The following is a 24,465-nucleotide window of genomic DNA, read 5'->3' as shown; positions in this document are numbered from 1 at the left end:
CGTTCCCTGCCACCCTTCCCTACCTCCTCCCCCTGCTGGCCTCACATCATCTTTCGTTGTGGTAAGTAAAAATTCCTTTCTTTTTTTTAATTGATTTTATTAACATTTATTATCATTTATCACATTGCTATGTTATTTTATCATTATGTGTGTTATTACTCGTTTATTTGTGTATAAATTGTGTATATTATATGTAATTTAGCTGTGTTTAGGTGTGGTTTCATAGCGATAGAACGGATTAATACATATTACATTATTTTTAATGGGAAAAAATGCTTTGAGATACAACTGTTTTGATATACGACGATGGTAACGGAACAAATTAAATTCGTATGTCAAGGTTCCAGTTACTGGATAATCTCTCTCTTTGGATACTTCGATTTTGCCAAATCTTGAGGGCTACAAGAACAGTTGATTACTATTTACGTATCATATAGACTAATTAAAGTAAACGTATCTTTAAATAGGTTTATATTATTAGTATCAACAAAACATTTACTGGCATGAGTCAGAGGCAGTTTAATGAAACGAACACTTCTCTGTTCTTAACTCGGAGCGTCGGAAGACGCCTCTCTCTCTCTCTCCTCTCTCTCTCTCTCTCTCTCTCTCTCTCTCTCTCTCTCTCTCTCTCTCTCTCTCTCTCTCTCTCTCTCTCTCTGATCAAATTACTGGATAATGTCTCTCTTTGGATACTTGGAATTTGCGTTGTAATCTACCCAGAAACTTAGTTTTGTTATTATTACTGGAAACAAGCAATGATTTTTTCATTATTTGCGCTTTTGGACTGTTATATGTAAACTTTGCTCACCGCAAGCTAGTATGTATTCATTCGCTCGGAAACTAGTTCCGCATATGAGGTGTCACTAAAAAACATTGAAAAATACGACATAAAAAGTGTCGAAAATCATCATAACCTCAAAATTTTTTTTGTAACCTAACCAGAAACTTTTTTTTATTAATATACTGTGCTAAACTATAAAGGATTTTTATCATAGTATGCGTTTTTTAAAAGCGTCGTTAACTCGGAGCGTCGGAAGCGTCAGCGTCGTAACCTCGGAACAAGCGTTGTAACCCAGGACGGATTTTTCCATTGAATATTTAAGAAAAAGCGTCGTAACCTCGGAACGTTGTAAGCCGGAAACCGTCGTAACCCGGGGACCGCCTGTATATATATATATATATATATATATATATATATATATATATATATATGACAAGCTGGAACACAAACCATGCACAAATAACATGACTGCACTAAACAGCAGGGAGTTATAAATCTTAGATGTTTTCCAGAAAATAAAAGAAATTATTTTGCATAACTATACATGTTTTACACTAACTGAAAAACAAAAAGGATGGTATTTTCATGATAAAATTAAGTTTCATATATACTTACCATGTAAGTTTCACATATACTTACCAAGTATATGTGAAACTTAATTTTATCATGAAAAGTAATTACACTGCTATACTTTTCCACTTACAGCACTGCAGCCAAAAGGGAGAACAGATTATCTTCAAAATTCTTGTTTTGAGAAAATCAAATGCAAAGGTTTAAACATCCATTACATACTTTGTTCATACTTGTGTCAGTGTTTTATAGTTTTGCAGGTCTGATTTTGCCAGTAGGTCCAGGGTAGATTTCTTATGCAAATCAAAAGCTACTTCCCTAACAGCTGATTGAAGACAAAGGTACTGCTTATTCAACGTAGATTATAGGAAGACTCAGCCAGTCGACAGAATGGTCCATTGCCAAATCACCACAGTCCACGATCTTCCAAGAGAGAGAACTAACCATGTCCAATGGAGGAAACAGAAAACTTCAAAGACCTTAAATATACTCTTTACCAGGTGATTTAATTCTATGAACTAGCAGATAAGGAGGTAGAAAGGAGTACCGAGTCGATCAGGCCCTAGAAGTCCCCTCCGGATAAGGCGGCACCTCCCAGAGATGGGGCATCTCCAGTAGAATAAGACTTACCTCCTAGCTGTAAGTCTTGACGGAGGCAGGGCAAAAGCGGTCTTGCTTCCTTTTCACTGAAAGCCAATCTTCAACCTCCTTAAGATCTTTCTTTGAAGAGAAAGGGCCATCCTAGGAAGCCAAGAACTGGAGTCCACTTGATTCGTCATTAGGATAGTAGAGGCTGACAAAACTAGAGTGGCTGGCTGAAAATGCGACATAAAAGTCACCAAAAAATATCTTTAAAGAGGCATACGCCAAAGGAGCTGATTATTAAACTACCTCCTCTTCCTCAACAGAAAAGATCAGCGACAGGGATAAGACATTGGAAGGCTTAATCCCAGCAGGAGCTTTAAGTACCCTAGCACATCTGCTGTTTAATGTGAGAAAAAGATGGTTCTTCTGTTGTGGGCACAGGTTAACTCGAGCTGGATGGGTGCTCAGCTGGCGGTGAAGTCTTGGCAACTGGCACTGAGTGTGCATAGGCAGTTAGCAGGCACTCTTAGACTGTGACTTACGTATGTCTCTCCTCTCGGGTAAATACATTAGGCGCTTGTGTGGCCACCTAGATAACAATGAGGAGCATTTCTTGTTCAATGGGTGCCAAATACTGGCACTCTGGTGAAAAGTAATCTGGGGTGTGCCAGGTAATGCAGCTTGGTTGAGGACTAAGAGAGGGATCTATAGTCCATTTAGATGGAATGGGGATGACTCATTGCCGCTATGTCTTTTCAGGGAATGAGAAACAAGGAACGCCAAAAAGACCTAGATCGCCTCTCATTGAGGCTACACTCTAAGCCCACAGACAACTGGTGGACACCAAAAAAGACACCTTTCCAAAGGCAGTCTGAGGGTTTTCCACTACGTGAACCGATAGCGACAGGTTCTACTGAGTCAGCGCCTACCCGGGGGCAAACCCCTCGACCTCTTTTGGACCTCTGGTTGCCTTCTCCCAGATTCAGGAGAGAAGTGAGCCCCTCAGTTTTGTTGTCTCTATTGTTTCCCAACAGTGGGCGGAGCAGTCACCTACACGAAAATCACAATTTGTCGATAATTGTATTTTTCCTAACTATAAAAACCTGAGGTTCTTTAACAGTAGGAATGTACTTACAGAGTAGCTGGAATTACGGCCGTTGAATCTTGAACAAGGTAGTTAGGCAGTAACTACCGTGGGGCAGGCTAGCCCGGATGTACACACTCCACTTTGCCTTTCGGCCCAGGTTCAGATTGAGGGGTGGCATGAGGTGGGCATCTTTGTTAAAGGACCTAAGGTTTGTATAGTTAGGAAAAATACAATTTTCGACAAATTGTGATTTGTTCTTATACGTAATACAAAACCTCGGTCCTTTAACAATAGAAACTCATTGATTGGTGGGAAGAATCTGAGTGAGCCTCTAAAACTGACTGGAGTTCTGCGCACCTAAGCTGCTACTCCTGGTCGTAAGAGCGAGGAGTGCCCTGCTGCCTCTGACAATTTGATCGAAGTATAGGAGCTGCATGATCAAGAGTCAGACTTCTGGGCCTTTTCGAAATGAGTGAGGGATCGAGACTCATCCGAAAAAGGGCTGTGAAGAATATTGGCGTCGGAGACATTAATGCAAAGTTCTGGGAAGGGTTGCATTATTGTCAGTCTCCTTCCTCCCCTTGCTAGAGGAAGGAGCGGGATTGCTTGTATGATTCTGATAAGAAACATAAAAAGGATGCTTATGTATAGGCTTACCGCATCAATCGTCCGACCAGCCAGTGTGAGTTCGAGTCCTATCCTCAACCCGAAGGACGAGAAATGGAGACGAAGTGTGGAAGGGGGAGAGCCAGTCACTCTCGCATCCTTCTTACCTCTACAACTGCACTCCATGGACGAGATGCAACTTGTCCTCTTGAAGGAGCTGGGTAAGCAAACTCATCGTGCAAGCCTCCACCACTGGTCCAGGGAAATGGAAATGAGGTTCCAAGGACCTGTGGGCAGTCCCAAAGGGAAAGAAGGATATGGTCGCAATGACCTTTCCATCTTCCTGTCCAACATATTCTTCGGAGTGATGTCCAGTACCCGTCCAGTCTATCCATCTGCAGCGAAGTCTGGCAGTCTCGTATCCCACTGCAGCAAAGTCTCTCATGGTATCGTATCCCACTGCGGCAAAGTCTCTCGCGGTCTCGTCGTCTCCACAGTGGATAAAGACACCGACACTCCATAGTGGGTGTCAATAGTTATGGGTACCAGAACACACCAGTAGGACGAAGTAATAACTGAGCTGGATCAACCGATACAAAGTCCACAGCGTAGCTCGTGATGGTCTCGGATGCTTCTACAACTGCCGACTGACTGCGTTCGGTTGTGTGAGGCGACCTGTCTATGCATCCGAGGCATAGTCACATGACCCTCGCCTTTTGAAGGGTTATGCTGGAAAGCGAGATGATTATTCTCTCAAGGCATGTGCCCAACAGACGAAAGTCAATTGCCTTCTAGAGACAGAGGTCCCTGATGGCAAGACAGAAGTTCTCATAGTAGTTGAATCTCAACTAAGGAGAAACAACACTATGTGCCGCTGAAGACGAAGAAGATAGGTGAATGCAGACCTACGTCTTCACAGCCGAATCGAGAGAAGTTCTCACTCAAGATTCTAAACGTAGAAAAGTTCCCCCCCAATGACACCAACCCGCGAAGACGGCTTAATCCCTGTTATTTACAGAGGACTGAAAATGCTAAACCGCTACTTCATTGCAGAGCGCTTTTCAGTAATGAAAACACAGGAATTGTACTGCCTAAAGAACCGCTTCTCATGGGCTGAATCATCATCATCTTCTTCCCAGCTTTATCCAGGGAGGACATCTATATACTTAGAAGTAAAGCTGGCAGGGTGGGGAAAAGGGGATGTCTTCCGTTATACACCTACAATTCGGGGCGGACAATGAACAATTGTACACCTACAAATACGAGATATATTTAGAAGACATACTCAGATGTCTGAAGAAATCATTCCACGTTATCGCAGCGGCAGGTGCGATGCAGCGGGAGACTAGGCTACAGACTTCTGTTACCGTGCTGTAAACAGAGAGATGATAGCAAGTCTAGTGAGATATCTCAGTCTGAAAATTCTCGCAATGTCAAAGCCGATGCAGTAGAGATGGTCATTCACGTATGCAAGAATTCCAGCCAACCAGAGACCTAAATCTGTGATTGCGGGCAGTGATTCGGTTCGGTAATCAATCATCGCAGAGGAGAGAGACAAAATCTGATTGTATTATCTCGGAGAGCCAGCTGAGTTGCCAGGTAATCCATTCCAAGAAGCAATGTGTTCGGCTAGAACCATCAAGCGCAAAAATATACGCTCGAGGATTTGCATTTAATCTAAACGAATTTCGGTGAATGCAAACGCTGCAGTGTTGTTGTTTCTAGCACTCTCCAAACTGGTAACTCCTGGGAGGTTTGCAGGGCAGTCCCGAGATGCAGTTCAATTAAGAAGATACTATTCGTCTCGGTCACAACCCGTAGAGTTAACTACGGTATGTGCCTACACCTCGGACAATTCAACTGATAACAGAAGCATGTTGCGAGGGCAATATGCGTAGTCTATTTGTAGGTTCCTGTACATAGATCTCCATCCTAAATTCTCTTCCATTCGAGGAACAAGAATAAGGACTGGAAGCCGACAACCTTCATTCTCTAATGAAGAGAGCGAAGGAGTTTTCCCGAAGAAAGACTTCTATGGTGATAACAGGATACCGAAGACGATAGTTCAAGCCAAACTGGATGTTCCCACCCGTTCTTCTCTATCCCAGGGTTGGCCGCCTACTGAGGCGACGGACCATCAGGTCTATCCAGGCTGAGCCCCTCCCGAGATATTCTTCCTTCAGCAGCAGTACTTCTCTCCAACGCTAGAAATTCCAGGAATTCGAGCATTCGGTGAGATTCCCGATTATCGTAGTAACAATTATCTGCGATTCTTGTCTTGCCCACTCTGGACCGTGGTTTCGCCCAAGTGTTTGCAGATCGTAGAAGTCCAAAACACTTGGAGAGTGCTAGAAACTCCGAAGAATTCTAAGCGTTCGGCGAAACCCCCACCGAATTCGTCAGACGATCATCGGGTGGTGGTCCTCCCGATTCCCCTAGAAATCGAGGATAGGGCAAGATCCTTCCTCAACGACAGGGACTTAACGTCTGGTAGAACCTGAAGGTCGCCCCAGGAACTCAGTCCCCGACGTGGAATCCTACGGAGAACGCTCTGCAGGATCCTTCCCCTTCCCGTCGCAGCCATAGGGAGAGAGGGAATGGGGGAGGAAGATTGGATACTCGCTTGCCTTCCCAGAGGAACTAGCAGTCAGAGAAGCGAGTACGGACAGCCATCACCATGCGGTGATGGCCGCTCAGAGCCTTGGAAAACGTTACCATCTGGAGAAAACATTTTCCCGAGGAGGGTTACAAACTCGTACTATAGGCTAAACGTCTGCCGCCACCGTGACTGTCGTCAGGGTAGGGCTGAGCGAGCCACCTGACAGGAGAGCCGATAACGTCCTCCGACGCGTCCCAGTCCTCGTCGAGGCCGAAACCTCTCAAGAGGACCAAAGGGGGAGCCCACCCCGGTCTCTGCGAGCATGGTCCAGCGGGACCGTCATGTGAACAGCGGTGATGGACACTCCAAGAGTCTGGGAAGCGTCATTCGTCCTCGCTAGCCCCCCACGATCTCCTCCAACCACTTCAGCGAGGATCTGTCGGTCCCAAGACTGAACCAGGCTCGTGGCCGGACCGTAAGAACTGCATTCATCATGGTCACTCCTGTTCGCCTCGTTCCTCCCGGTGTAGCCTGAGGAGGTTGAAGGGACAGGTGAGGGAGACCTGACGCTCCTACCCTGCCTACTAGCAGAACCAGTAGGCTGAGAGGACTGCAGGCGATCACCAACCCACGGTGGCAATCGAGCTGTAAGTCTGGACCAGCGGTCTTCTTGCGGAGAAACGCTGGAACAAGGAACGGAGCGTCGGTCTCTTGTGTCAGGGGAGCTGCTTCAAGAGCTCCTCCCCTGCCTACCAGTTGTAGGTGATCACCAACCCACGGTGACGATCGAGCTGCCGATCTGGACCAGCGGTCTTCTTGCGGAGAAACGCTGGACCAAGGACGGAGCGGCTAGACCGAGAACGGCAGCGACAGTCCCAAGCGTCAGAAGAGCTGCTGCTGGTCCCCCTATCCGTCTTGGGTACCAGCGGCTCGCCACGAGAGCAATCGCTGTCCTGGTGGGAGTCACCTGGGCGACTCCCACCAGTCTTCCGCTCCATGCCTGGATCCTGGCGCTGAGCGAACTCGGTTGCCTGGGTCTTGACTGCACGGTCACCCACAGGTGACCGTACACTCGGTACCTCTCACGAACGAGAGGCCGAGACAGTACCTGGCTCGCGTCGAAGCAGAACTTCTAGCGCCAGGAGAGGAGGTACCGGTGTTAGCCGGTACCCCTTCGGTCCCCGTCATCTTCTTCCTTGCGGATCGGCGTCAATGACCTTCGATGTCAGGATGCCAGAGAACTTCCAATCATTCATTCATTCATTCTTCCTTGCGGAAGGAGAGACGGGCCCCGTTCCTGAAGAAACAGGAGGACCAGCGGAAGCTCCAGTGGGACAGACCCTTAGAGGTCTCTGAGCGAGACTTATTGGTGGGGGAAGTGAAGGGGGGGGGGGGGGGGGGGGGGGTGAGAAGGCTACCTCCTTCTTCTTCGACTGGGAGGCTTGGAAGTCGAAGGGGAAGAGGCGGCAGAAGACGACGGCAACACCTTCCTCTTCTTCCTGGACTTCTCTTCACCAGTTTCCTTAGGACTACTGACAGGTCTCCCATCCAGGACGGAGTTGGGGCAGTTGCAGAAGCAACACGGCCCAACTGCACCTGTCCGGAGGGACCTGTGGGAGTAGCAGTGGAGAGAACGCTTCCTCGAGGAGGGCTACGAAACTCATACCTAGTAGGTGAAGCGTCTGCCACCCCTGAGACTGGTCACCGTCGTCTGGGTGGGGCCGAGCGTGCACCTGACAGGCGACAGCTGATACCGTCCTCCGACTCTCCCAAGTCCTCGTTGAGGCCGAAACCTCTCTGAAAGAAAAGGATTAATTAAAAGAGGGCTGCATGGCCCGCCTCCAACGGTCTCTATGTGCATGGACCAGCGGAAATATCACGTCAACCCTGGGCACCGGACAATCGCTGTGAGAGCGATCGCCGGTCTGGTTAGAGTCACCCGAGTGACTCCCACCATCTTCCTCTTGGTGCCTGGGTCCTGACACGGTGAGTGTATTCAGCAGTCTGGACCCTGGCTGCACAGTCACCCGCAGGTGACCGTACACTCGATAACGCTCGCAAGCGGGCAGCCAAGAGGGTTCCCGGTCCAGAGGTGGAACCTTCGGAACCGGGAGAGGAGATACCAGCGGTGGCCGGTACCTCCATGGTCCCCGTCTGCTTCCTCCCCGAGGAAGGAGAGACGGGCCCCGTTCCCTAAGGAACGGGAGGACCAGCGGAAAACCCAACTGTCTCACCGGAGCGAGACAGGCCCTTAGAAGTCCCGTGACGAGAATTCTTAGGGGGGAGACCACCTTCTCTTTTACGGCAAAGCCTTAAAAATTGAGGGGGAGGAGGCATGAAGATATGATGATCTCAAAGAGGAGGATGACAACACTAGACGAGCTTTCTTCCTCTTCGGTTTCTCCTTCTGCCAGACTTCTACCATCAGTAGATAAAACCTCACAGGGCAGCGCAACAGCTTCATCCAGTGACATAACTCCCAGGTAGTAGTGGTAATGAATATGATTATCAGCAGGGGATCAGTACACACATTCGAGGATCGGTACGCAACATCCTATGAGTCATAGGTACAATTCTAAGGTTAGTATAACCAATATGAAGAGCATCCAACCAATACTGCTGAAAACACAATCATCGCCCTCCGAAGTGAGAGGAGATCCCCCAACATCAACACAGCACGCCCATCCTTCTACCTTCTTCTGATAGTAAGTGAAAGGAAGAAGAAGAGAAATTACCATAACAACAAAACACGGACAAACCTTTGAAGTTCCCTTGGTAATTCCCAAGAGTAATCGTAATTTCCGGATAAATACATGTCCCGTTACAGCATGAATATCACTTATGTTAAATACATGTCTCATCCTAACAATAAATACATATCTCGTCCTCATCCAGGTCTGAGCCAGTGTTAAAGGGCGAAAGAATGTACGTAAATATGTTGGCATACCTTATCCGCCAACTCTTAACACCAGTAGAAGGGCGGTTACAAAGGCTATCACAAAAAGTGGGTTTGTATATTAATTGAAAAACCAAGGACAAACTTTTGTTTAGTATTTAATATCAAACCCCGTATATGCATAATTATTTAAATACGGAAAATAAACCAAAAGGATCCCACCGGGAAAAAAGGTCAACGACCAGTCAGCCGGAGCTCACAAACACACGTCTTCATCAGAAGACGGCCGAAAGCAAAGTGGAGTGTTTACATCCAGGCAGGCTAGCCTGCTCCATGGCAGTTACTGCCTAACCACCTTGTTCAAGATTCAACGGCCGTAATTCCAGCTACGCTATAAGTACATTCCTATTGTTAACGGACCGAGGGTTTGTATTACGTATCGAAACAAATAATAGCAGTGCTAACACAAATTTCAAATTTAAGTTGCCGTGCAGGTAGTTCGAAAAGTATAGTTATGTAATTACTTAGTAAGTTATTTATACAGGCGGTCTCCAGGTTATGACGGGGGTTCCGTTCTTGAGACGCGTCGTAAGCCGAAATTCGTCGTAAGCCAGAACATTGTCAAAAATCCTAAGAAAACCTTACTTTTAATGCTTTGGGTGCATTGAAACCTATGTAAACTGCATTCTTATGGTATTTTTCATTAGAAAAAAAATAATAAAAAAACTTCAAATATTGATTATTTTGCATTTTTGGTGTCATATTTCATCTCCCAGATGAGCGTTGTAAGCGTCGTAACCCTGGAAATAACGTCTATTGACAAGTGTCGTAACCTCGGAACGTCGTAAGCCGACACCGTCGTAATCCGGGGACTGCCTGTATGAAACTATAGTTTTGGAGAGAGCTATTCTAAGACAATGAAATGACCTTGACTCTCAAAGACATTTTGATGTAATGCCCTTTTCAACCACTACTAACCTGTATATCGTTTAAGATTATGCATGGCCCGGGCCAACTTGTGGGCTTCACTTCGGTCAGCTCCATAGTCACTGAGAATATTCCGTAATTCATTTTCTCGTTTTTCAAGTAAAGCTTCAAGAGTTAAAACTCGCTGACATATACCCTGAAAGACAACAAGATATAAGTGCAGTGGGTAAACTTGCAGAACAATATAATTTTAAGATTAATGGTAGCTTCATAAAACTTTCTGGTTTCAGAAATTTTGTTAGTGAAATTTCCTTAACCCTCTAACGCCGGAGCGGTAAATAAAAAATTGTCTCCCATGTGCCGGAGGGGTTTCGGAGTGAGCGCAGAAGCGGAAAAAATATTTTTTTTCAAAAAATCACCGCGCACTTAGTTTTCGAGATTAAGAGTTCACTTTTGGCTCCTTTTTTTGTCATTGCCTGAAGTTTAGTATGCAACCATCAGAAATGAAAAAATTATCATTATCATATATAAATAATGCGATATATGATAACGCAAAAACGAAATTTCATATATAATTGTATTCAAATCGCGCTGTGCGCAAAACGGTTAAAGGTAACAAGTTACTTTTTTTTTCGTTGTAATGTACACTGAATTGTGATCATTTTGGTATATAACACATTGTAAAACGATAAAAGCAACACAGAAAATATTATCACAAAATAATGTATGAATTCGTAACGCACGGACGTAAACATATTTTTTTCAAAAATTCACCATAAATCTAAATATTGTCCTAGAGACTTCCAATTTCTTTCAAAATGAAGACAAATGATTGAATATTACTATACTATAAGAGTATTAGCTTACAATTGCAGTTTTCGACCATATCTGACGAGTTAAAGTTGACCGAATGTCAAATTTTTTTATATATTTTCTATATGCAATTATTTCGGAAATAAGAAAAGCTACAACCTTCAAATATTTTTCGTTTTATTCTACATGAAATTGCGCACATTTTCATATATAAAACCCTATGAAATGCCTAATATGAAACGGAGCAAATATTCCGAGAATGGGACGTACGTATTTTGGAGATTTGTGGCGGAGAATCCGCGCGCGGAGGGAAGGAAAGATTTTTTTTTTTTAAATTCACCATAAATCTATATATTTTGCTAGAGACTTCGAATTTCTTTCAAGATGAAGATAAATGACTGAATATTACTAGACTGTAGGAGTTTTAGCTTACAATTGCGTTTTTCGACCATTTCGGTAGAGTCAAAGTTGACCGAACGTGGTTTTTTTTCTATTTATCGTGATTTATATGCAAATATTTCAAAAATGAGAAAAGCTACAACCTTCAATTATTTTTTGTTGTATTCTACATGAAATTGCGCACATTTTCATATATAAAACTTTATGTAACGGCTAATTTAAAATGGTGCAAACATTACCACAATCGCATGTATGATTTTTTCGGAAGAGTTACCGCGCGGACGTAAAGAAAATGTTATTTTTTTCATAAATTCACCATAAATCGAAATATTGTGCTAGAGACTTCCAATTTGTTGCAAAATTAAGGTAAATGACTGAATATAACTAGAATATAAGCGTTTTAGCTTACAATTGCGTTTTTCGACCATTTCAGTAGAGTCAAAGTTGACCGAAGGTTGAAATTTTGGCAATTATCATTATTTATATGAAAATATCTCAAAACTGATAAAAGCTACAACAATGGGTTGTTTTTAGTTGTATTGTGCATGAAATTGCACACATTTCCATATATAAAACTTTATATAACGGCTAATTTTAAAATGGTGCAAACATTACCACAATCGCATGTATGATTTTTTTTGGAAGAGTTACCGCGCGGACGTAAGGAAAATGTTTTTTCATAAATTCACCATAAATTGAAATATTGTGCTAGAGACTTCCAATTAGTTGCAAAATTAAGGTAAATGATTGAATATTACTAGAATATAAGCGTTTTAGCTTACAATTGCGTTTTTCGACCATTTCGGTAGAGTCAAAGTTGAAATTTTGGCAATTATCGTTATTTATATGAAAATATCTAAAAACTGATAAAAGCTACAATCATGAGTATTTTATTGTTGTATTCTACATAAAAATGCGCACATTTTCATATAAAATACTTCATGTAACGGCTAATTTACAATGGTACAAAAATTATGTCAAATTGACGAAATAATTTCCGAGATGTGTCACAGATACTTTTTAGTGCGGCAAGAAAGAAATTCGCGCTGGCGCGCCTGCGTAACGATTGTAAACAAAAATGATATTGTTAGTATACAATAAAGTTTTGTACATACTTACCCGGCAAATATATACTTAGCTATAGTCTCTGACGTCCCGACAGAATTCAAAACTCGCGGCACACGCGACAGGTAGGTCAGGTGACCAGCCCACTCCGGCCGCTGGGTGGCGGGAATAGGAACCATTCCCGTTTTCTAACCAGAATTTTTCTCTTCCACCTGTCTCCTGAGGGGAGGCTGGGCGGGCCATTAATCGTATATATCTGCCGGGTAAGTATGTACAAAACTTTATTGTATACTAACAATATCATTTTTGTACATGCAACTTCCCCGGCAGATATATACTTAGCTGACTGACACCCTTGGTGGAGGGCAAGAGACAGTTACATACTAATTATTTATGAATATAAAAACAGGGAAACAACATACGTTGTAGGTATATTAACAAAAACAACCTTGGTTCCTACCTGATATGGAAGAAGACTTCATTGATACTGTCTATGAGTCTGCTTGCCATCAGAGTTTCTGAGAGGATGAGACCTGTGACTGATAACCCTTCCGGATCATGCCAATGGGGGCTTACCCGCTTACATGGCAGAGCCTTTTCTTGGATCGTACCAATGGGGGCTGACCCACTTACATGGCAGAACCTTGACCTGTATCATACCAACGGGGGCTAACCCTCTTACATGATAGAGCTTTAGGTAATTAAGACACTAAAAGGAGCATAACGACCAATCCCGATCACCTGACCACACTAACATGTTAGAACTACGATTTGAAAGGGGTCAACTCCTGCACCCTCTTTCAATCGACCAATAAAACGCACCAAAAACCATTAAAAACCCTAACCTAATAAAACTAAAAAGGATTGGGTTCAGCTCCCTGTCCCAGCAACGAATCCGCAGATACGTACGCTCCTAGAGTAAAGCATTTGTCGTACGTCACTTGAATGTCTCTCAAGTAATGGGATGCAAAGACTGAATTGCATCTCCAAAAAGTTGACTCCACTAGAGTCTGTATCGACCAGTTCTTGTGGAATGCCAAAGAGGTAGCGACTGCTCTTACCTCGTGAGCTTTAACTCTAAGGAGGTCCAGTTGTTCTTCTTTACACGCTAAATGGGCTTCCTTGATTACATCTCTGATGAAGAATGCCTGAGCATTTTTTGAGATCTGTCTTCCGGGATCTCTAACTGAGCACCATAAACTCTCCTTACTCCCCTTTAGTTCGTTCTTCCTTTCTAAGTAGAACTTAAGGCTTCTAACTGGGCAAAGAGCCCTTTCTCGCTCTGTACCTACTAGAGACGAAAGTCCTTTTACCTCGAAGGTTCGAGGCCAAGGTTTCGAAGGGTTTTCATTCTTCGCCAAAACATCGGTTTGAAGGAACAGAACGCCGAGTCGTTCCTGAAGCCAACATTATGTTCTAAGGCTTGTAGTTCGCTTACTCTTTTTGCTGAGGCTAGCGCGACCAAGAATAAAGACTTCCTTGTCAGATCTCTGAACGTAGCCTTACGGGGAGGTTCGAATTTGGGGGTCATCAAGTACTTTAGGACCACATCTAAGTTCCAACTAGGTGCTCTAATACCTCTGTTCTTTGACGTCTCGAAGGATTTAATCAGATCATGTAAATCTTTGTCTTCCCCAATGTTAAGGCCTCTATGCCTGAAGACTGAAGATAGCATACTTTTATAGCCCTTAATTGTAGAGACTACTAGATTACATTTTTCCTTCAAGTAAAGGAGGAAATCAGCTATATCTGTCACAGAGGTACTGGAAGAGGATATCTTCTGAGTCCTACACCATCTGCGAAACACATCCCACTTCGACTGGTAGACTCGAATAGTAGATGGTCTTCTTGCTCTTGCGATCGCTTTCGCAACTTCTCGAGAAAAACCTCTCGTTCTGACAAGTCCTTCGATAGTCTGAAGGCAGTTAGAGCGAGAGCGGGCAGGTTTTGTGATACCTGTCGAAGTGGGGTTGTCTGAGAAGATCGCTCCTGTTTGGGAGAGATCTCGGAAAGTCTACTATCCATCCCAGTACCTCTGTGTACCAGTTTTGCGCTGGCCAGAACGGGGCTATGAGGGTCAGTTTGGCTCCCTCTGCTGCTGCAAACTTCCTTACTACTTCCGATATGATCTTGAACGGAGGAAAAGCATACCCGTCTATTCCGGACCAATCGAGGAGAAGGCCGTCCACCGAAATCGCCCTTGGGTCGGCGATCGGGGAGCAGTAACTTTCCAGCCTGTTGTTCCAATGGGTGGCAAAAAGATCTATATTTGATCTCCCCCAGAGGTTCCATAGTCTGTTGCATATCTCCTGATGCAACGTCCATTCTGTAGGCAGTACTTGGTCTCTCCTGCTCATAAGGTCGGCTCTTACATTTTTGTCCCCTTGAATGAATCTCTTCCGGAGAGTGATTCTTCTCTCTTCTGCCCAAAGCAGTAGTTCTCTTGCCTTTTTGTAAAGGGAGAACGAGTGCGTCCCTCCTTGCTTCTTGATGTAAGCTAAGGCTGTTGTGTTGTCCGAATTGATCTGTAGGACTGAACCTGAGATCTGAGCCTCGAAGTGTATGAGAGACAGGTGAATCGCTGTTAATTCCTTCATATTGATGTGCCAGGACACCTGTTCTCCCCTCCAGGTGCCTGACACTTCTCTCGTCCCTAGAGTGGCTCCCCACCCCGCATCTGAGGCGTCGGTGAATACAACACTAGCCGAGGGTTCGGAAACATGAAGGGATAATCCCATTCGTTGATCCTGCACGGATTCATCCACCAACGAAGGTCCTCCTTTATTTCCTTCGTGATCTGGAAGGAATCGGACAGATTTTGGGATCTCTGATCCCAATGTTCTCTTAGATAGAACTGTAAAGGCCTTAGGTGAAGCCTTCCTAGAGAAATGAACTGTTCCAACGAGGAAAAAGGTTGCTACTTTTTCCAAGCAGCGGTTCTGTCTTTCCTGTGATGGAAACACATGAAAACCCCGAGAATCCATCCGAATCCCCAGATAAACAATGTTCTGCTGGGGAATCATCTAGGATTTCTCGAGGTTTACCAACAGTCCCAAGGACTGTGTTAACTCCAGTGTCAGCTTTAAGTCCTCCAGACATCTGACTCGCGACTGTGCTCGTATCAGCCAGTCGTCTAGATACAAGGATATTCGAATCCCTTCGAGATGAAGCCAGTGAGCCACATTTTTCATCAGTCCTGTGAATACTTGAGGGGCTGTTGAGAGTCCGAAGCATAGGGCCCGAAATTGAAATACTCTTCCTTGAGCCATAAATCTGAGGTATTTCCTGGAAGACGGGTGTATTGGCACGTGGAAATAAGCATCCTGCAGGTCCAGGGATACCATCCAGTCCCCTGGACGCAGGGCTGCTAACACCGAGGCTGTCGTCTCCATTGTGAACTTCCTCTTTGCTACGAACACGTTCAGGGCGCTCATGTCCAGAACTGGCCTCCAACCTCCTGAACTTTTCGGAACCAAGAACAGGCGATTGTAAAACCCCTGGGAAGAGAGATCTTTTACTTCCTCTATGGCTTCCTTGTAAAGCATCTGCTCCACGAGATGTAGAAGGGCTTGTTTCTTGACAAATCCTTGTAGTTTGCTGTCAACTCCCTTGGAGTTGTAGTTAAGGGAGGTTTTTCCCTGAAGGGGATTAAATATCCTTTCTTTAGGATGGATAGGGACCAGGCATCGGCACCTTTCTGTGCCCAAGGTTCGTAAAAGTTTAGAAGCCTGGCACCCACTTTTGTCTGGAGGACCGCAGTCTCACTGGGTCTTGACGAACGGCCTTCGAGAAGACCTTCCTTTCTTCTCCGATCGTCTACTTCTGAGAGAAGATCTAGGGGCAGACCTTCCCCGAAAGGGCTGCTGGAAGGGAACTTTCTCCTTCTTTGAAACCTGAACAGCAGGTTTTAGCCTTTTAGCTGACTGGGCCAGCAGGTCCTGTGTGGCCTTTTCTGATAAGGTCTTCGATATATCCCTCACTATTTCCTGAGGAAAAAGGTGACTAGAGAGGGGCGCGTATAAAAGGGAGGATCTCTGCAGAGGCGAAACAGATTTCGTTAAGAAGGAGCTAAACACTGCCCTCTTCTTCAATATACAGGATCCAAAAAGGGATGCCACTTCATTGGAGCCATCCATAACCGCCTTGTCTAGGCAGGTTAATACGCTGCCCAACTCTTCCATGGTAACGAAGTCTGGTTCTTGAGACTTCTTGGCTAAAGCTCCCAAAGCCCAGTCCATGAAGTTAAAGACTTCGAGAGTCTTGAACAGGCCCTTGATGAGATGATCAACCTCACACATTCCCCAAGAGGCTTTTGCAGAATGCAGAGAGCGTCGTCTTGACGAATCTACAAGAGCGAAAAAGTCCGCATCTGAGGACGAAGGGAGTCCCAGGCCCATTGGCTCCTTGGTGTCATACCACATACCTGGTTTTCCCGTCAGCTTAGAAGGAGGACAAACGTATACCGTCTTCCCCGCTTCCTTCTTAGATCTGAGCCAGCTCTCGAGGCTCTCCAGAGACTTTCTCATAGAAAGAGTAGGGGTCATCCTAACGAAGGAGGAGGACTTCGACAGTTTCGTACTAGATAATAAAGATCCCGGAGAAGGGGGATCATCCGACTGGGCGTGAGCGAGTCTCCGAACACCTGCAACAAAAGAGAAGCAAGTCTCTTATAGTCCGAAGCTCCTGCATCTTTGGAGATCTCTTCTTCCAAAAGCGATGCAGGCAAAGAGGGCTTTGCCTTTTCAGGAGACCAATCCGTAGAAGGAAGCCTTTTTCTTTCGTGAATCCTAACTGTAGGAGAATCAATGTCCCCTTGCTGGATATCCGAAACCTTGTTTCTATCCTCCTTCCTGCACGAGTCCTGGAGCTTCCCTATACTCGGGCTTCTGTTCTGCTCCTTGCGCCTGCTAGGAGAGGCGCTTACGTCCTGAATCAGACGCCTGTGAGGCGAAGAGCGCCTGCGAGGAGAAAGGAGAACATCCTGTTCCTGGCGCCAAGAAGGAGAGGCGCTTGCGTCCTGGTGAGTGCGCCTGGGCCAAGAAGGCGAGGCGCTTGCGTCCTGGTGAGGCTGCCTGGTCCAAGAAGGAGAGGCATTTGCGTCCTGATGAGGACGCCTGGAAGGCGAAGTGCGCCTGCGAGGAGAAAGGAGAACCCTTTGTTCCCGTCGTCCAGTAGCGGAGACGTTTGCGTCCTGGTAACTGCGTCTAGCAGGCGAATAGCTCCTTTTCCCTTTGCGTCCATCCGGAGAGGCGCTAGATTCTCTCCTATCCCTCCTGGGAGGCGAAGAAAACTTGTCCAAATCGAGGCGCCTATTCGGCGATACTCTTGCGTCCTTAGAAGGATATCTATAAGATCCTACGGGACTCCTGATTCCTGGGTACTTGCCAGAGGGAGAGGGTTGTTCCTTCGGGAAAGGTCTAGAGGACGAACGAACGCTCCTTCCTTCTTGCGGAGCTCTGAAAAGAGAGGGGCTCTCTTCTCTCCCGGAGCTCTTAGCCGCACGAATTCTCTCACGAGAAATCCGCGAATCAGGCTCCTGATACTTGCCATGAGAGGCGTAATCGTCTCTAGAAAAACTCCTGGGAGAACTCTTGCTCGTAGGGAGTTTCCGATTAGCGTTCTTAGCAGGAGAAGACACACGAGTCCTGTCATATGCAACTGAAGAAGGTCTCGCTGGGGACGAAAACCTTTCAGGCGAGGAGCGTCTGCTAACGCCAGGGCGCCTACTCTCTGAGGCTCTCCTAACAGAACTCTTGATGGGAAGAGAAACGTCTTTCTTCCTAGAAGAGCCTTCAGAAAGAACTCCCACTAAGGCAGACAACTGCTGTTGGAGTCCTACCAAGACTTCCTTCGTCTTGTGTGCGAAACCTTCCGGAGAAGAGTCAGGAGATCTCGTAGCTCTCTTCTTACGAGCAGGAGAATACTCCGGAAAAGGTTCAGGACTGGAATGCAACGCTTCGCTTGCTGGCGTTTTCCAGGATCTCTTAAGAGGACGCGACTTAGAGGCAGAACTCCATCCTCTTCTTGGAGACGAAGAGTCTGAGTCCGAAAAGCACTTCCTGAGGACGCTTTTGCAGTAGCTGTCCTTGGCAGCCTGGGAAGCGGCTACAGGATCTGCCGAAGGGACGCCTGACCGTTGGGAATACTCTACATCCCCCTTGCGGCTTTCGACATTCCTCCTCCCTTGGTCATGGGAGTCTGAAAGAGGTCTAGGCCTAGGAGCAATGCGGAGTCGGTCAGACGCCCCCTCCACTTCACTGGGGACACTGCACAAATCACTGCGCTTACCTGTCTCCTTCATTGCTTGCAGTTGCGATTTCAAGCTGATTATTGAGGCTCTCATTGCAGCCATTTCCGTAGACGCATCTACAGGTTCGCTGCTGGGGGAAGGGGCTGAAACCAAACTATGAGCAGGTGAATTAACAGAAGAGTTAGGAGCTACTTCCTGCTCAATAAAGCAGGATCTACTTGAGCTTCTGATGGAAGCCCTCCTAACTCTATCTTTCTCAAGTTTCCTTACATAAGAAGCCAAGGTCTTCCATTCCACTTCCGTTAAACCCTCACATTCCAGACAGGTGTTAGTCGCAGAACAATCATTCCCCCTACAATTTTTACAGACCGTGTGAGGATCCACCGATGCTTTCGGTAGCCTCACCTTACATTCCTCTTTCGTACACACACTAACTACAGGTGCCACGTCAGACATTTTAAAGAGTACCCAAACCAAAATCCAAAAAACGGTCCACGATAAGCGTATGCCAAAACCAAAGATCAATGTACATCACCAAAGGTCAAACAGATAATCCTCGGCCAACGAGAAAAGAATTCCAAAGCAGGAGGTACCAACAACGGTGTTGTTGCTACCGGCGACAGAAAAATTCTGGTTAGAAAACGGGAATGGTTCCTATTCCCGCCACCCAGCGGCGGGAGTGGGCTGGTCACCTGACCTACCTGTCGCGTGTGCCGCGAGTTTTGAATTCTGTCGGGACGTCAGAGACTATAGCTAAGTATATTTCTGCCGGGGAAGTTGCATGTACAAAACAACACCTTGATCCGTGAACTCCCAGCATCCCCCAAGGCGCGTGATTCAAAAGTTTTAGGCTGGTAGGCCTATAAGTATTTTTCCGCGAATTTTAAAAAAAAACTTTTGTAAGTCAACGTAAAATACGTCCAGTCAGCACACAGGAGACAAAAAATGTCGACGTAAAATACATCCAGTCGGCGTAAGAGGGTTAAAAGATTCTGCTCTTTGTTGCATAAAATTTATTAATACAAAACACTACATAAGAAACACTAAGAGATTATCCATAGTAACAACTTCTATTAAATATAAATAAGGGCACTAAAATCTAAGCTATCAAACCCTTAATGACAAAACCAATTTTAACGTAAAATTGTTGCTTACCAGATTTTAAAGAACAAACTCATACCATCTCTGCTTGTCAGGATCAAGAAATGAACAAAAGCCTGAGAGAGAGAGAGAGAGAGAGAGAGAGAGAGAGAGAGAGAGAGAGAGAGAGAGAGAGAGAGAGAGAGAGAGAGAAAATTTCATATAGTTTTTTCAACCCTGACACACACACAGAGACATAAACCAAAATTACCACCAGTGCCAAAGCAACAAAAGAGAAATTGGGGCAGTGGTCAGAAAAATCATTGTTGCTTTGCAGCTATGCTATTCTTCAAAACCTGTAAAATTCAACTACACAATGCAGCTGAGCTTCTAGTCTTATAAGAGAGAATGAAGGCTCTCCTGTAAAGGGCAGTGTCAAGACACAGCACCTCCATCGAATGTAGATTACTGTTTATTCATTAAAAAATGACATTTTTATAATAATATAAAGTTTCACTTATACTTACCCGGTGGTTACATATAGCTGTCGTCTCCTGACGTCACGGCAGAATTTGAAATTCGCGGTAGCGCTAATGGTTTGACAGGTGATCCCTCTACTCCCGCCCTCTACCGGGTACCGGGAACCATTCCAACAATAAATCAGAAGTTTCATGCCTACCTGTCCATATGAGGCGAGGAGGGCGGGCTTCGTTATGTAACCACCGGGTAAGTATAAGTGAAACTTTATATTATTATAAAAATGTCATTTTCACTTATATACTTACCCGTGGTTACATATAGCTGATTGACACATTTAGGTGGTGGGACAATGGCAGCTAAAATAACAACGTTGGAATTATCCGAAGATATAGGTTCCTTACCTTTAAAGACCGCTGACTCAGTGGTTACTGCCTCTGTAGTCTGCTGGCCTTTATTGTACCGACAGGATATATGGATCCGTGCGTCGGACACAATAATAAGTACTTGCCGTTGAGGACGTGACCGTAACGGACAAGACTATAATGCCCCTGCTCAGGGCGCAGTACAAATCACCACAAAATACCATGAAAAACGAGGGATCACCACAACCGTTTAAGAAATACACCAGACATTAAAAGACTGAAAGATACTCAAAAAACTCCCTGTATCTTCAGACAACCTTAAAAATACAAAAAACATAATCAGGATAAAAGTTAGTGAGGATGGGATACATCCTTCTCTCCCTCTCACCCAATACCGTGTCAGTCACAATGAATGGCCCCAATGTACTGCAATTTTCATATGTGGTTTGCAAATCTGTCAGATAATGAGATGCGAAGACAGAATTGCTTCTCCAATATGTAGATTTAATAATGTCTTTCAAAGACAGATTACGTCTAAAGGCCATAGACGTAGACACTGCTCTAATTTCATGAGCTTTGACTTTAAACACTTTGATATCTGAGTCCTGACATTGTCCGTGTGCCTCAGAAATCAAATTCCTTAAAAAGAAGGAGAGCGCATTTTAGAAAGAGGACGAGAAGGATCTTTCACTGAACACCACAGGTTATCACTCTTACCTCTTATACCTTTGGTCCTTTGCACATAATGTCTAAGTGCTCTCACTGGACAGAGAAGACATTCAGGCTCATTAGGCCCCACTAACTCTGAAATGTTCTTTATAGAGAAAGAACGAGGCCAAGGACGTGAGGGATTTTCATTCTTAGCCAAAAACCCCACATTGATGAGCAAATGGCATTGACCTTAGCGAATCCAACTCTCTTATCAATAGCATGCAGCTCACTGATTCTTCTAGCTGATGCTAAAGCACAAAGAAAAAGGGTCTTCCTAGTCAGATCTCTAAAAGAACTAGAGGAGATCGGTTCGAATCTATCTGACATCAGCCATTTAAGAACTACATCCAGGTTCCAAGCTACTGTTCTTGACTCCTTTGTCTTGGTCGTATCAAAGGAACGAATCAGGTCTGAGAGGTCTTGATTATTAGAAATGTCTAATCCTCGATGTCTGAACACAGAAGACAACATAGCTCTATACCCCTAATCGTCTGGGTAGAAAGCTTCTTATTCTCGAACGAAGAAAAAGAAGGAAGTTAGCTAACTGAGCTATAGAGGTCTTAGAAGACGAAATTCCTTCTTCTTTGCACCAAGCTCTGAATTGGACCCACTTAGCTTGGTACACTCGATCAGAGGATTCTCTTCTGGGTCTAGCAATAGCCCTTGAAGCTCTCTTTGAAAATCCTCTCTTTCTGAGGAGATGCTCGACAGTCTGAATGCGACTAGTCGAAGAGCGGACAAGTTGTGATGGAACCTCAGAAAGTGGGGCTGTCTGAGTAGATCCTTCCTTAACGGTAACTCTCTCGGAAAGTCCGTCAACAGCAGTAGTAGATCCGGAAACCATTCCCTGGCCGGCCAAAAGGGGGCTATCAGAGTCATCCTGACGTTCTGATGACCTCTGAACTTTGCCAGAACTAATCTTATCATTTTGAAAGGTGGAAAGGCATACAGATCCAGATTTGACCAGTCCAGAAGCATGGCATCCACTGTAAACGCCTCCTCGTCTGGAACTGGGGAGCAATACAGTGGTAGACGAGCTGTCTTGTTTGTGGCGAGAGATCCAACTGAGGACATCCCCAAATCCCCAAAGCTTCTTGCATATTTGAGGATGTAACGTCCACTCTGTGGAGAGGACTTGTCCTCTCCTGCTGAGAATGTCCGCCTTTACATTCTTCGAGCCTTGAATAAATCTTGTGCTCAAGACAACCTTGTTCTCTTTCGCCCAAATGAGTAGGTCTCTCGCCACCTCGCATAGAGAGAACGAGTGTGTCCCCCCGTTTTTTTATGTAAGAGAGAGCCGTGGTATTGTCTGCTTGAACCAGCACTACTTTCCCTCTTACCTCTGTCTTGAAGTGCATTAGAGCCAAATGAATCGCCTTCAACTCTTTTAGATTTATGTGCCAGCTTCTCTGATGAATCTGCCAAAGTCCCGACACTTCCTTTCTCCCCAGAGTAGCTCCCCACCCTTTGTCCGATGCGTCTGACAAAAGCGTAAGGTTGGGGCTCAACTGGCTTAGAGACAAGCCTTCCTCTAGCCTTCCTTCTGATTTCCACCAAAGTAGGTCCTGTTGATTCCTTCCGAGATGGGGAACACGAAGGAGTCTGGGAACTTCTTCCTTTGCCACTTCTGCTTCAAGTAAAATTGAAGTGGTCTCATGTTGAGCCTGCCCAGACTTACAAATTGCTCTATTGAAGCCAAGGTTCCTAAAAGGCTCATCCACTGATTCGCCGAGCAAGTTTGTCTGACGAGAAATTCGTCTATTTTGTTCAGGCAAGAGTCGATCCTTTGGCGAGACGGAAAAGCCGCCTGAAAAAGAACTGAATTCAGTCTCACTCCTAAATAAACTATCTCCTGAGAAGGAGTGAGACATGACTTTTCCTTGTTTACTAACAAACCTAGGCTTTCCGTCATCCTTAAAGTCTTTTGTAGGTCCTCCACACACTTCTGTCTGGACCTTGCCCTGAGAAGCCAATCGTCTAGATACATGGATATTCGTATCCCGTCTAGATGAAGCCACTTTGCTACTGACGACAGAACTCTGGTGAACACTTGTGGAGCTGTCGACAGGCCGAAGCAGAGGGCCCTGAACTGATAAATGCGGCCCTGGAACACGAATCTCAGAATCTTCTCGATTCCGAATGAATCGGAATATGAAAATAAGCGTCCCGAAGGTCTATGGAAACCATCCAATCTCCAGGATGAAGCACTGCTAATACCGATTGGGTCGTTTCCATAGAAAACTTCGTCTTCAGGACAAAGACGTTCAGGGCACTGACGTCCAACACCGGTCTCCAACCGCCCGTGGCCTTCTTTACCAGGAAAAGGCGATTGTAAAATCCTGGTTCCTGCGGAGAGTCCACTAACTCTATGGCCCTCTTTGCCAGTAAGGCGAGAACTTCTTGATGGAGGGCAGCAAATTTTTCGGAGTTCTCCGAGTAGGCTGACAAATTCACAGGAAATTCTGTGAGAGGGGGGTGCTTGATGAATGAATGAATGATTGTTAGTTCTCTGGCATCCTGACATCGAAGGTCATTGACGCCGGGGGTGCTTGATGAACGGAATGGTGTATCCTTCCTTCAGGACCTGGACCGTCCAAGGATCCGCTCCGAGATGAAACCAGGTCTGCCAGAAAAGGTATCTGGCTCCTACTGCTGTGTGGAGGACTACGGGCCTACTTCTTGATGGAAGAGGGAGTGGTTTTAGAAGAGGCTCTACCTCTCCCACGAAACCTGGAGGAAGATCGAACGGGAGCTCTCCCTCGAAATGTTTAGGAGCTTCCGTGGAGGGAGCACTCCAAGAAGCAGAAAGAACTGAGCTATCTTCCTGGGCTTCTTCACTGACTGTGATAAAAGATCCTGGGTCGCTTTCTGTGTTAAAGATTGAGCGATCTCGCTCACAATCTCTTGCGGAAAAAGGTGTTTCTTGTCTAAAGGAGAGAAGAGCAAGGCAGACTTCTGGTTCGATGAAACCCCTTTCGACAAGAAGGAGCACCAAAGCTGTCTCTTCTTCAACATCTCCAGAGGCGAAAATGGCAGCGAGCTCCGAAGCTCCATCACAGATGCCTTTATCGATACAATCCAGTACCGAGGCAAAATCCTTCAACTGCTCCTCCGAAAGTCCAAATGACTTGACTTTCCCTGGCCAGCGAAGCAATGGCCCAATCCAGGAAGCTAACAACTTCCAAAACACGGAAAACACTCTTGCAAAGATGCTCCAGTTCATTTGTTGAAAAGAAAATAATCTTAGCAGTATT

At 45.4% G+C, this 24,465-nt stretch overlaps 1 protein-coding gene across 5 annotated transcripts in view; it reads right to left on the bottom strand.

Moving 5' to 3' along the window:
- LOC135205436 (kinase suppressor of Ras 2-like) overlaps window positions 1–24,465 on the bottom strand; it is a 174,351-nt gene that overhangs the window by 130,486 nt on the left and 19,400 nt on the right. For all 5 annotated transcript variants that reach the window (XM_064236015.1, XM_064236016.1, XM_064236018.1 and 2 more), the window contains exon 3: window positions 10,103–10,247. In XM_064236015.1, the coding sequence (XP_064092085.1) occupies window positions 10,103–10,247 (145 nt within the window). The remainder of the gene's footprint in view (window positions 1–10,102; window positions 10,248–24,465) is intronic.

This window comes from Macrobrachium nipponense, chromosome 24 (assembly GCF_015104395.2).
Source record: "Macrobrachium nipponense isolate FS-2020 chromosome 24, ASM1510439v2, whole genome shotgun sequence".
In the NCBI taxonomy this organism is placed as follows: domain Eukaryota; kingdom Metazoa; phylum Arthropoda; class Malacostraca; order Decapoda; family Palaemonidae; genus Macrobrachium; species Macrobrachium nipponense.
This window is presented reverse-complemented; position numbering and strand designations above follow the sequence as displayed.